Genomic DNA, 14,675 nt, shown 5'->3' with positions numbered 1-14,675 from the left:
GCAAAATTTTTGCCTCAGCCAACGTTAAAAAAAACGCCCAATGCAGCTCGTTCAAGACGTGTCCACCTATGGCCTGAGTGTGCCTCAGTTGTCCCGTGGGTGCCAGTGTTTACAAGCCAGCCAGTGCAGTCGCATCCACGCGTACAATCGGAACATTTCATATTATCACAGCGTTTTTAGTGATTGTTCCTGCAAAATAAGCCACCATTGCCCGCAAGAAAGCTTCTAGTGCCAACCGTGCAGTAAAAAAGGTGAAAATTACTATGGAAATGAAGAAAGAGATAATTGCTAAGTACGAAAGTGGAGTGAGTGTCTCAGAGCTGGCCAGGTTATCGCTACTATTGTGGCCAACAAAACGTCAATCAAGGAAGCTGTTCTTGCAAAAGGTGCAAGTTTGTTTTCGAAACAGAGATTGCAAGTACTTGAAGATGTTGAGAGACTGTTATTGGTGTGGATAAACGAAAAACAGATAGCAGGAGATACCATCTCTCAAGCGATCGTATATAAAAAGGGTGGTAAATACATACTCTCGTACCACGGTCAGCTACTGCTACACCACCGTCAGCTGTTGCTGCACCACAGTCAGCTGCTGCTGCACCATGGTCAGCTGCTGCTGAACCATGGTCAGCTGTTGCTGCACCAGTCAGCTGTTGCTGAACCATGGTCAGCTGCTGTTGCACCACAGCCAGCTGCTGCTACACCACCGTCAGGTGTTGCTGAACCACGGTGAGCTGCTGCTGCACCACGGTGAGCTGCTGCTGCACCACGGTGAGCTGCTGCTGCACCACGGTGAGCTGCTGCTGCACCACGGTGAGCTGCTGCTACACCACCGTCAGCTGTTGCTGCACCACAGTTAGCTGTTGCTGCACCATGGTCAGCTGCTGCTGAACCACGGTCAGCTGCTGTTGCACCACGGTCAGCTGCTGCTGCACCACAGTCAGCTGCTGCTACACCACCGTCAGCTGTTGCTGCACCACCGTCAGCTGTTGTTGCACCACGGTCAGCTGCTGCTGCACCAGTCAGCTGTTACTGAACCAATGTGAGCTGCTGCTGCACCACGGTGAGCTGCTGCTGCACCACAGTCAGCTGCTGCTACACCACGGTCAGCTGTTGCTGCACCAGTCAGCTGTTGCTGAACCACGGTCGGCTGCTGTTGCACCACGGTCAGCTGCTGCTACACCACCATCAGCTGTTGCTGCACCACGGTCAGCTGCTGCTGCACCATGGTCAGCTGCTGCTGCACCACCATCAACTGTTTCTGACCAACATGACCCATCATGACCTGTCCATCCAGCCCTGCCGTCATTGTTTACAAGCCAGGGTGGCCGGTTGCATGCATACATTCAATACATTTTGTATTATTCCATTATTTATAGTGCTTGTAACTGCTAAATAAGCCACCATTGGCCCAAAGAAAGCTTCTAGTGCCAACCCTGTGGTAAAATGGGTGAGAAATATGTACTATCATACCACGGTCAGCTGCTGCTGCACCACCGTCAGCTGTTGCTGCACCACCGTCGGCTGTTGCTGCACCACAGTCGGCTGTTGCTGCACCACAGTCGGCTGTTGCTGCACCACAGTCGGCTGTTGCTGCACCACAGTCGGCTGTTGCTGCACCACAGTCGGCTGTTGCTGCACCACAGTCGGCTGTTGCTGCACCACAGTCGGCTGTTGCTGCACCACAGTCGGCTGTTGCTGCACCACAGTCGGCTGTTGCTGCACCACAGTCGGCTGTTGCTGCACCACAGTCGGCTGTTGCTGCACCACAGTCGGCTGTTGCTGCACCACAGTCGGCTGTTGCTGCACCACAGTCGGCTGTTGCTGCACCACAGTCGGCTGTTGCTGCACCACAGTCGGCTGTTGCTGCACCACAGTCAGCTGTTGCTGCACCACGGTCGGCTGTTGCTGCACCATGGTCAGCTGTTGCTGCACCAGTCAGCTGTTGCTGCACCACAGTCAGCTGTTGCTGCACCACAGTCAGCTGTTGCTGCACCAGTCAGCTGCTGCTGCACCACGGTCAGCTGCTGCTGCACCACAGTCAGCTGCTGCTGCACCACGGTCAGCTGCTGCTGCACCACGGTCAGCTGCTGCTGCACCACGGTCAGCTGCTGCTGCACCACGGTCAGCTGCTGCTGCACCACAGTCAGCTGCTGCTGCACCACAGTCAGCTGCTGTTGCACCACAGTCAGCTGCTGCTGCACCACAGTCAGCTGCTGCTACACCACGGTCAGCTGCTGCTGCACCACGGTCAGCTGGTCCTAGTGGCATTAAAAGAAGAAGGGAAGTAACCCCGGAAAAGAACGTGCTACCTAAAGTCCTAGTGGAAGGGGAATTCCCTTCTAAACATTAACAACTTCCATACTCTCCCCTCCTCCCATCCCATCAATCATCACCAGATCTTCAATAAAGGTAAGTGTCAGTTTGTGTGTATTAAAATTAATATTTCATGTGGTAAAATTTTTTTTTTCATACTTTGTCTTGCATGGATTAATTTGATTTCCATTATTTCTTATGGGGAAAATTAATTCAGCTAACGATGAGCTTTCAGGAATGGATTAATATCGTTAGCTGAGGGTCCACTGTACTCTACTCTTCGTATAACACTTCTGCTTTGTAAAAACCTCTCATAAGCTACCTTTTTCTCTTTTATCACACCCTTTTCTTTATCGTTCCACCAGTCACTCTTCTTTCCTCCTGCGCGCACCCTCTTATAACTACAAACACCTGCCCCACATTCTAATACTGCATTTTTAAAGCTATTCTAACCATCTTCAACCCCCCTCCCCCACTACTCATACTTGCACTAGCCCACTTTTCTGCCAATACAGTAGGGCCCCACTTATACGGCGGGTTAGGTTCCCGGCTGTCGCCAGAAAGCAAACATCGCCGGAAGGCAGAACTCCATTTTTTCCATTTATAAATGCATATAAATGCGAGACAACAAGTTTACACTAAATTATATTAAGTTAGTAATAGAACTAGGCATTAAAAACACACAAAGTAAAATACAGTCACAGTAAATTCATTACTTATCTTAAAGTATTTGTAATCTTAATGTAGGGAGAGAGGTGAGTAGTACTTATTTGTAGGAAGTCAGGTGCAGGTAGCCCAGGTGTAGGTAGCACTGGCTCCCCGTCTCATACTTAATATACGATATTTAAAACATCCCAGAGGTAAAATGCACATACAGTACACTCATTATTTACCTTAAAATATGTGTAGTCTTAATATAGGAAGAGAGGTGAGTAGTATTTATTTGTATAAAGTCAGTGTAGGTAGCCGGTAGGTGTAGCCTGGGCTACACCTGCCGGCTACCTTCACTGTGGCCCAGAGCCATATTATTAACATCGACATGCCTTGTTCACTGAATTTAATCATTTCTAACAACTACCTTTAGATGCCATCATAAATGAAGGTAGAAGTAATGAATAATTCATGCCAAAAATATGAAGCAAAAGCGGAGTGGGGGAGTGGCTGGGCCAAACGCAGATTCATACACGTTTTCTCTGATGGCTGAACAGAGAAAACGTAATGTTGTCCCTCCACCCGGCTCCACAAGTATTATTATCAGAGCATATAAAATATGCAATAAATGCCAGACAACAAGTTTACACTAGCTTATATTAAGTTAGCAATAGAAATAGGCATTAAAAACACAATAAAAGGTAAGATACACACAGAGTACACTTATTACTTACCTTAAAATATAAATGTTAATGTGTGAGAGGTGAGTGGCATGGTGTTTATTGAATAAAATCAAAATGACACACCATCATCCTCTAACTTGGCAATTAAAGCAAGAGGCTTACAACTTCTCTTTTTATTACAGCTAACCTTAGACGCTATCGTCAGTGAGAGCCAACTAGTTAACGAAAGAGTAAACGAGAGAGAGAACGAGATAGAGTTGAGACAATGTAAGAACACAAACTGAACAGGTAGTGGATGATCACTTGGTCAGGTGAAATGCGTATTAATATGTGTCTACTTTTAGTTCATTCACGTCCATCTGTAAGAGTTTGTAAAACATTTACCTCAATATTTTTTTATTTTAATAATAATTACCTCACAATACAAATACTCTTACATTGTGTACAAGTTGTACAAGTTAGTTCAGAATAAACAAACAGCAACACACCATTTTTAGAGTGAATGAAGATAATAATTTTTTTTTTTTTTTTTTTTTCAACAAGTCGGCCGTCTCCCACCGAGGCAGGGTGACCCAAAAAAAAAAGAAAGAAAATCCCCAAAAAGAAAATACTTTCATCATCATTCAACACTTTCACCAAACTCACACATTATCACTGCTTTTGCAGAGGTGCTCAGAATACAACAGTTTAGAAGCATATACGTATAGAGATACACAACATATCCCTCCAAACTGCCAATATCCCAAACCCCTCCTTTAAAGTGCAGGCATTGTACTTCCCATTTCCAGGACTCAAGTCCGACTATATGAAAATAACCGGTTTCCCTGAATCCCTTCACTAAATATTACCCTGCTCACACTCCAACAGATCGTCAGGTCCCAAGTATCATTCGTCTCCATTCACTCCTATCTAACACGCTCATGCACGCTTGCTGGAAGTCCAAGCCCCTCACCCACAAAACCTCCTTTACCCCCTCTTTCCAACCCTTTCGAGGACGACCCCTACCCCTCTTTCCTTCCCCTATAGATTTATATGCTTTCCATGTCATTCTACTTTGATCCATTCTCTCTAAATGACCAAACCACCTCAACAACCCCTCTTCTGCCCTCTGACTAATGCTTTTATTAACTCCACACCTTCTCCTAATTTCCACACTCCGAATTTTCTGCATAATATTTACACCACACATTGCCCTTAGACAGGACATCTCCATTGCCTCCAACCGTCTCCTCGCTGCTGCATTTACCACCCAAGCTTCACATCCATATAAGAGTGTTGGTACTACTATACTTTCATACATTCCCTTCTTTGCCTCCATTGATAACGTTTTTTGACTCCACATATACCTCAACGCACCACTCACCTTTTTTCCCTCATCAATTCTATGATTAACCTCATCCTTCATAAATCCATCCGCCGACACGTCAACTCCCAAGTATCTGAAAACATTCACTTCTCCCATACTCCTCTTCCCCAATTTGATATCCAATTTTTCTTTATCTAAATCATTTGATACCCTCATCACCTTACTCTTTTCTATGTTCACTTTCAACTTTCTACCTTTACACACATTCCCAAACTCATCCACTAACCTTTGTAATTTTTCTTTAGAATCTCCCATAAGCACAGTATCATCAGCAAAAAGTAACTGTGTCAATTCCCATTTTGAATTTGATTCCCCATAATTTAATCCCACCCCTCTCCCGAACACCCTAGCATTTACTTCTTTTACAACCCCATCTATAAATATATTAAACAACCATGGTGACATTACACATCCCTGTCTAAGACCTACTTTTACCGGGAAGTATTCTCCCTCTCTTCTACACACCCTAACCTGAGCCTCACTATCCTCATAAAAGCTCTTTACAGCATTTAGTAACTTACCACCTATTCCATATACTTGCAACATCTGCCACATTGCTCCTCTATCCACTCTATCATATGCCTTTTCTAAATCCATAAATGCAATAAAAACTTCCCTACCTTTATCTAAATACTGTTCACATATATGCTTCAATGTAAACACTTGATCTACACATCCCCTACCCACTCTGAAGCCTCCTTGCTCGTCCGCAATTCTACATTCTGTCTTACCTCTAATTCTTTCAATTATAACCCTACCGTATACTTTTCCTGGTATACTCAGTAAACTTATTCCTCTATAATTTTTACAATCTCTTTTGTCCCCTTTCCCTTTATATAAAGGGACTATACATGCTCTCCGCCAATCCCTAGGTACCTTCCCCTCTTTCATACATTTATTAAACAAAAGTACCAACCACTCCAACACTATATCCCCCCCTGCTTTTAACATTTCTGTCATGATCCCATCAGTTCCAGCTGCTTTACCCCCTTTCATTCTACGTAATGCCTCACGTACCTCCACCACACTTACATTCTGCTCTTCTTCACTCCTAAAAGATGGTATACCTCCCTGGCCAGTGCATGAAATTACCGCCTCCCTTTCTTCCTTAACATTTAAAAGTTCCTCAAAATATTCTCGCCATCTACCTAATACCTCCCTCTCCCCATCTACTAACTCCCCTACTCTGTTTTTAACTGACAAATCCATACTTTCCCTAGGCTTTCTTAACTTGTTTAACTCACTCCAAAATTTTTTCTTATTTTCATTAAAATTTCTTGACAGTGCCTCTCCCACTCTTTCATCTGCTCTCCTTTTGCACTCTCTCACCACTCTCTTCACCTTTCTTTTACTCTCCATATACTCTGCTCTTCTTATAACACTTCTGCTTTGTAAAAACCTCTCGTAAGCTACCTTTTTCTCTTTTATCACACCCTTTACTTCATCATTCCACCAATCACTCCTCTTTCCTCCTGCCCCCACCCTCCTATAACCACAAACTTCTGCCCCACATTCTAATACTGCATTTTTAAAACTATTCCAACCCTCTTCAACCCCCCCACTACTCATCTTTGCACTAGCCCACCTTTCTGCCAATAGTCGCTTATATCTCGCCCGAACTTCCTCCTCCCTTAGTTTATACACTTTCACCTCCCTCTTACTTGTTGTTGCCACCTTCCTCTTTTCCCATCTACCTCTTACTCTAACTGTAGCTACAACTAAATAATGATCCGATATATCAGTTGCCCCTCTATAAACATGTACATCCTGGAGCCTACCCATCAACCTTTTATCCACCAATACATAATCTAATAAACTACTTTCATTACGTGCTACATCATACCTTGTATATTTATTTATCCTCTTTTTCATAAAATATGTATTACTTATTACCAAATTTCTTTCTACACATAGCTCAATTAAAGGCTCCCTATTTATTATAAAAAGCACTAAACCCGCAAGGGTCGTGAATTGCTATACATAGAGCAAAGGCATACGAAAAGAATATTTTTCTACAGTTACCCCCCAGTGTTTGACTAGAGAAAACGTAATTCTTCCGACACTACCTACACAGCTGCTTTGTAAACAAATCTCATATTTGCATCAATTTTTATTCTGAGTGTATGTATCATGTTTATATGCTATGTAATGGGTTTCATATATAATTTTGAGGAAAATATCATAGATGTATTAATGAAAATGCCTATATTGATGTAAAATAAGAATTTAGTGTGCCCAAGAGTGATTATTATTATGTAGTATTGGCGTCATGAGTGGAGAGAGACTTAGCGATTTTAATGTGTACCTGCACACCAGCACAGTGTGTAAGTATATTTAAGTACAGGTACACATAAGTATAATTATCAGAGTACATATAAAATATGCAGGCCTGGTCACAGACCGGGCCGCGGGGGCGTTGACCCCCGAAACTCTCTCCAGGTAACTCCAGGTAAAACACTTGAAATTTTGGAAAGTTTCTTGACATAATAGATGTGGTCACGGAAATTGTAAACAAACTGGGTGGGGGGCGCCGTATTTAAAAGACCGCTTGCCGTATAGCAAATTTTGGTCATAATTTGACATCGCCGTATTAGCGGAATGCTGTAAGGTGAAACGCCGTAAAACAGGGCCTTACTGTAGTTGCTTATATCTCACCCGAACTTCCTCCTCCCTTAGTTAATACACTTTCACCTCTCTCTTACTTGTTGTTGCCATTTCCCACTTGTCCCATCTACCTCTTACTCTAACTGTAGCTACAACTGAATAATGATTCGATATATCAGTTACCCCTCTATAAACATGTACATCCTGGAGCCTACCCATCAACCTTTTATCCACCAATACATAATCTAACAAACTACTGCTTTCATTATGTGCTATATCATACCTTGCATATTTATTTATCCTCTTTTTCATAAAATATGTATTACTTATTACCAAACCTCTTTCTACACATAGCTCAATTAAAGGCTTCCCATTTTCACTTACCCCTGACACCCCAAATTTACCTACTACTCCCTCCACAACATTTTTACCCACTTTAGCATTGAAATCCCCAACCACAGGTACTCTCACACTTGGTTCAAAACTCTCCATGCATTCACTCAACATTTCCCAGAATCTCTCTCTCTCCTCTACACTTCTCTCTTCTCTAGATGCATATATGCTGACTATAACCCACTTTTCACATCCAACCTTTGTTTTACTCCACATAATCCTTGAATTAATACATTTGTACTCTTTTCCTTCTATAGCTTATCCTCCATCATTATTGCTACTCCTTCTTTAGCTCTAATTCTATTTGAAACCCCTGACCTAATCCCATTTATTTCTCTCCACTGAAACTCTCCCACCCCCTTTAGCTTTGTTTCACTTAAAGCCAGGACATCCAGCTTCTTCTCATTCATAACATCTACAGTCATCCTTTTATTGTCATTCGCACAACATCTACGCACATTCAAGGATCCCACTTGGACAATTTTCTTCTTAATCTTTTTAGTAATCATTACAGGAAAAGGGGTTACTAGCCCATTGTTCCCGGCATTTTAGTTGACTTTTACAACACGCATGGCTTACTGTGGAAAGATTCTTGTTCCACTTCCCCATGGATATAAAAGGAAAAGTAATAAGAACAAGAACTATTAAGATAAAATCAAAGAAAACTCAGATGAGTATATGTAAATAAACGTGTACAAGATCAGAAAATTGTAGGACCAAGTGCTGCTATCATATTAATTTTTACTTGTGTAATTTTCTGTTTTGACAGGTTTGGGCTCTTCATGCACTCTCTCTTATTGCTGATTCTGGAGGGCCAATGTTCCGCTCTTATGTTGAGCCTTCACTGGCCTTGCTTCTGGAACTTCTGTTGTCTGTTCCTCCTTACACAGCTGAGGTTCATCAGTGTATTGGAAAGTGTCTTCAGGCTCTTATTACTACTGTTGGTCCAGAGTTGCAAGGCAAGTCACCTGTCTGTATATTGTTTCTCTCCATGTCTTAACTAACTTTAGTCCATATTGTATAAACTCCAGGACAGAGTCTTTAGATTATGGATATCTTGAATATATCTTTAGTTTTAATATAATACATCACTTTCATAGCAAATGCTTATTAATACAGAGTCAAAATTTTATTATTAGGGCTGTCCATTAATGTCTTTATTAAAAATTGTGCCTTTGTTTGAAAGGTTAATTGCCAGAACTGCCAGTCTTCAGTGTTTCTAATAGCCACAGGCACAATAAATATATTAAACATTTTAATTTACTCCATGGGGAGGTGGAGAAGAATCCTTCCTCTGTAAACCATGAGTGTTGTAAGTGGTGACTAAAATGTCAGGAGCAAGGGGCTAGTAACCCCTTCTCCTGTATAGATAACTAAATGTAAAAAGAGGAGACTTTGTTTCTTCTTTTTCAAGTCACCCTGCCTCAGTGGGAGATGACTGCTGTTATAAAAAAAATTTACTTCACAGAAATAGATATTGCTGCACTGTTTAATACTGGTTAGAATTATGCTTGTCATAGCTTTCTGGGCATATGTTTTGTGCATTGAGCGCTAATTGATACATTGCACATCGAGAGCTGGTAACCAGAAATTCACATGATTTTTTACTTGACTCACAGTGTGATCTGTCTCCAAAATATCCATCTGTCATATTTTTCAGTTACTGTATATTGAGCACTTGACTTATTTGAGAACTGTCTTCAATTATTTATTGAAAAATACAATATGGCATATTTTTATACTGCTAAAGAAATATTAAGAATATGTTAAAAAAAAAATTGTTTTAGACTTGAAGTAAAATACAGTATATAAACATTAGATGAGAGATGCTGTGTTGACATTGAAGTTAACTAGCTATTGGTGCTGAACTGCACACATACACAGACATTCATTTGAAGTTTGATTGTTTCAGTACAGTATAACATAGATTTTATAGAGAGTTTTGCTCAGGAATTTGTTGATTACTCTCTTAGGTACAAACAGCAGTGTTGTTATGGTGAGATGGTCTCTCCTTTGTGGATGTGGGCTAGTGCAAGAACACCCTGATCCATTAGTACAAGCTGAAGCTATAGCATGTCTGCAGCAGATGCACATGTTTGCACCCAGACATGTCAATCTCTCCTCTCTTGTCCCCATGCTTGTGGTGAGCTGTCATTGTTAATTGCTTTAGTTGCATATCATACACTCTTGGGCATTTTTTATTTACACCTTATAAAAAGTTTCTGGGAAATAATTATATTTATAGGTTATGTCAAAATAAGTATTCAGTGTAATGTATTCCAGCAACAGCTCCAAAAGTTTTATTTAGGAAGGGCTTAGGGGTTGCAGTCTGGTTAGAAGAGGGAGCTAGGGGACATGTCTTGCAGCATTATTATTTTTATTATTATTATTGTAATTATCATTATCACTATTGTCTTGAAGCATTATCAATCATTATTATCATCATTTATCATCATTAAAGGTTTTGGTTGGTCTGACAGAATTTTGGGGAGCTTCAGCATCACCTTTGCCACCTCTTGGCATCATTACTTCTGTACTCCCATATCTACAGGGATTGTGCTCCATTTAGCATGCAGATGGTGAATTCACAGATATGGAGTGTGTATAGTACATGGTAGGACCCCCGTATCCACTGGGGATAAGTTCCAAGACTTAACATGGATACCTGAAACCGTGGATAGTAGCAAACCCTATGTATAAGTCATTTTTTGTTTACATACATACCTATGATAAAGTTTAATAAATAAGTGTAAAATTAGCACTTGTTCACTGATGAGAAGCATTTCATGGCTTCTCTTAGGCTTTGAAGAACTGCCAGCATCACTAGTTTTGTGCTTTGGGGCCATTATTAAGCTAAATTAAGGGTTATTTTTAGGCCACAGTAAATAGTGGATAACTGAAACCACGGATACCAAATCTGTGGATATTGGGGGATGGGGGTTCTATTGTACTGTATTTTAGGAAGAATACGTAGAATACATTCCAGACCCCCATGACCTTTGTTCTCAGGCATATTATTAGTCTGACTGGGCTATTTTGACCAATAATAGTGCAAAGTAGCCAGCCATCTTAAATATGTAATATAATATGGGATAGCATTCACTTGAGGATAATGTAATATCTTATGTAAGTCATTTTTCCAGCAGCCTAGCTCTTCATAGATCATGACATAATACTTATGCGAGTCATGGATCAGGGAGACCAAGCTTGCAGAAAGCAGCATAATACAGAGACAGTAGATAGTTACAATACCATGGCTGGATCTACACAGATAACCCACATTTAGGAGACTGACACTTATAACATTTTGGTCCAAGTCGGACCAAAATGTCATCCTAAGTTTGTTTCCTAAGTGCAGGTTATTTGTGTACAGTATAATACCATATACAATTTGCCTTATCAGGAGCCCAGCTCGTGGGTAATGATATAATAGCATATGTAAATCAGAGTTTCACAGGCATAGCTGCTGGATTACTGTCAATAGGACATGCTGTAAATCAAAGCTCATGGATAGGCTAATTGGCAGTTTAAAATTTGCAATTACTGAGAATATGGTACTGCACACTTTATAATATTGTAGTATATGTAATACTTGCTAAATATATGTTAGCATTTTGCACATATTGAGGGCTTGGTGGAGAAACACTACATGCGAGTGGCAGTGGGCAGTGCTTGCTGGCCTGTGGTTACCTGTTTGTAGCTACAGGGAAAAAGATGTGTGTGGTGTTCCATATTCACTGTTTAATCTGTTTTAAAGTTTTTTAAATTTTGAGTGCTTGTACTGTAGTATCTCCTGTGTTCTACAACTATTTGTGAAAAACTCTTCAGTATCCTTTCAGCACCAATTTTTTCTTAGTTTGCAACTGTGGCCTCTTGTTTTCTCTCTTGATGGCAGTAAGAACTCTGTCTTGTTTCATTTACTCTAAAGAATTAACAATGTGTAGAGGACAAAAACTGTGCAGTAGTTAATATAGCATTATGTTCAAATGGATAGATTGACTCTGCATTCATCCCACATTATTCTTTTATAACAACAGAAAAAGTTAAGTTGTGATCACCTCCTGTTGCGTCGTGCTGCAGTATCTTGTCTCAGACAGTTATCACAACGTGAAGCCTGGGAAGTGTGTGAGCATGCTTTGAGCCTTGCACAGGGATCTGAAGAACAGGATCAAGGTACTGTATATTATTCTGTTTTAAATAAACATGGTAAAACTGATGTATTATTTTTGTCACATTAGCCATCTTTCACTAAGATAGGGTAACCCAGGGAAGGAAACATATTCACTGTGCTTCATTCAATAGCTGTTTTGTCATTATCTCACAAACACCACAGTTCAGTGACTCTCCAAACTGCAACATCCCTATTCATTCTTCAGAGTACAGGCACTATACTTTCCTACATTATAGTTTGCAAAAACAAGTGTAATTTTATATATGTTTGCCTCCATGTAGTTAAAGCATTACAACTATGCTTGTGATGTTTTTCTTCAGTTAGTGTATTTTACATACAGTATTTTTGAAATTTCCTAGGTAGTAGGTTGGTAGACAGCAACCGCCCAGGGAGGTACTACCGTCCTGCCAAGTGAGTGTAAAACGGAAGCCTGTAATTGTTTTGCATGATGGTAGGATTGCTGGTGTCTTTTTATTCTGTCTCATACACATGGAAGATTTCAGGTACATCTTGCTACTTCTACTTACACTTAGGTCACACTACACGTACATGTACAAACATATATATGCGCACCCCTCTGGGTTTTCTTCTATTTTTTTTCTAGTTCTTGTTCTTGTTTATTTCCTCTTACCTCCGTGGGGAAGTGAAACAGAATTCTTCCTCTGTAAGCCATGTGTGTTGTAAGAGGCGACTAAAATGCCGGAAGCAAGGGGCTAGTAACCTCTTCTCCTGTATATATTACTAAACGTAAAAAGAGAAACTTTCGTTTTTCCTTTTGGGCCACCCTGCCTCGGTGGGATACGGCCGGTGTGTTGAAAGAAGAAGAAAGAATTTTAAAATTTCCTTAGGGTATAGTACATACTTGGCTCATTCCATTTTTATTTAACCTAGGTAGGGTGACCCCCAAAGAGGAAACATTTACCATCATTCATTAAATAGCCATCTTGCAAGAAGTGCAAAGACATCACAGTTCAAGTCACCCTCTGAACTGTAGCCTTCCCTCCTATCCTTCAGAGTACCAGCACTGTACTTCCCACTTCCAGGTTTCTCTGAATCCCTTCATAAATGTTACCTTGCTCTCACTCCAGCAGCATGTTAAGATCCTTCAGACTACTTCTCTTCGTGCTCTTATCTAAGACGCTCTCATTTCTTTGAATACTTCAGCCCCTACTGCTTGAAAGTTATTACACATACTCCTTTCAATCATGAAAAGATCCCTACTCCTTTCCCTTCTCTGATTTATATTCTCTCATGGTCATTCTATTCTGCTTCAGGCTCTAAATGCCCTAACATCTCAACAACCCCTCCTCTGCCTTCTGAATAAACCTATCATAACCTCTCACCATTTATATCTACTCTGCATTCTTTGCATAATGTTCACACCACACATTACACAAAACATCTCCACTGCTTCCCAATATTAATTACAGGCCCCTGTGGCAATTGAAGTATTTGTTCACTTTAAAATTAATCTTAAATACTCAAAATAAGAAATGAAAAATCTGTCTAGATTTCAATGTCTTTTTTATAATTTCATAAATACTGAAAGTTTTCAGTTTTTATGACTTAATTGTCCTTTCTTTTATGCAGGGTTAGCTATGACAGAAACAGGACTTCCAGGCTTGTTGTTTGGTCTTCTAGACACAGAAACAGACTGTGTGCTGGTGCGAAATGTGCATCACACTTTAACATCCATGTTGCAAGCTCTGTCCACTTCGCACCTCAACCTGTGGCTCACTCTATGCCGGGAAGTTCTCACCAGCGCATCAGGTGAATGCTATTTAAAGTTATGTAGCACCTTATAACATTTCCTAAACTCTGTGTGGACAGTTGATTTGCAATTCCAAACAAGTCTTTATTGGTGAAGCTTGAAGAGTTAAACACATGCACAACAACTGGGCATCTTTATTATGTATTTTACCAATCAATGGCTGATTAGTAGAAAATGAGATAATTAGTCCCTCATCCTAGCCATGGGTATTCAGCACTGTAGTCTTGATGAATCCAAGCACAGTCAGGAAGTGTATACCTGGGCTTGGGATGTAGAGGGGAGTGCAGTGGCAAGGATGGTGGGTGCCTGGGATGTTGGAGGGAGGGTTGTAGTGAGAATAGGTATTCCTGAGCAAAGCAGCCACTGTTATTGTTAAAACTTTCATTGTCCAGACCCCTGATCTGAGAATTTTTCTCTGTCCAAGAATTTAAAAAAAAAAGAAAGGAAATGATAGAGAATCTTTTTCCAAAAGTAATGAGACCAAAAGTATGAAATTTGGTGGAAAATTTACAAAATTACGCTTTCACGAATTTTGCTGTGTCAGCGATATTTACGCATCGGTGATTTTGCCTATTTTGAGTCCTGCTTTAGGCCATTTACATTATTCCAGTCAACCAAATTCTTAGCTATTTTGCTAGTATGTCTTCTATTTTATTGGCTGAGCACAAGAAACTGCCCAATCAACTATTTCAACTACCCAGTAGTGAGATCAGAAATTGGGAA

At 40.8% G+C, this 14,675-nt stretch overlaps 1 protein-coding gene across 2 annotated transcripts in view; it reads left to right on the top strand.

Annotated features, from left to right (window-relative positions):
- Positions 1-14,675, top strand: part of LOC128688991 (HEAT repeat-containing protein 5B) — a 255,910-nt gene that overhangs the window by 120,230 nt on the left and 121,005 nt on the right. For both annotated transcript variants that reach the window (XM_070087247.1, XM_070087248.1), the window contains exons 18-21: positions 8,780-8,969; positions 9,984-10,153; positions 12,048-12,183; positions 13,772-13,951. In XM_070087247.1, coding sequence (XP_069943348.1) covers positions 8,780-8,969; positions 9,984-10,153; positions 12,048-12,183; positions 13,772-13,951 — 676 coding nt within the window. The remainder of the gene's footprint in view (positions 1-8,779; positions 8,970-9,983; positions 10,154-12,047; positions 12,184-13,771; positions 13,952-14,675) is intronic.

The sequence above is a fragment of the Cherax quadricarinatus genome, chromosome 21 (assembly GCF_038502225.1).
Source record: "Cherax quadricarinatus isolate ZL_2023a chromosome 21, ASM3850222v1, whole genome shotgun sequence".
NCBI lineage: Eukaryota > Metazoa > Arthropoda > Malacostraca > Decapoda > Parastacidae > Cherax > Cherax quadricarinatus.
This window is presented reverse-complemented; position numbering and strand designations above follow the sequence as displayed.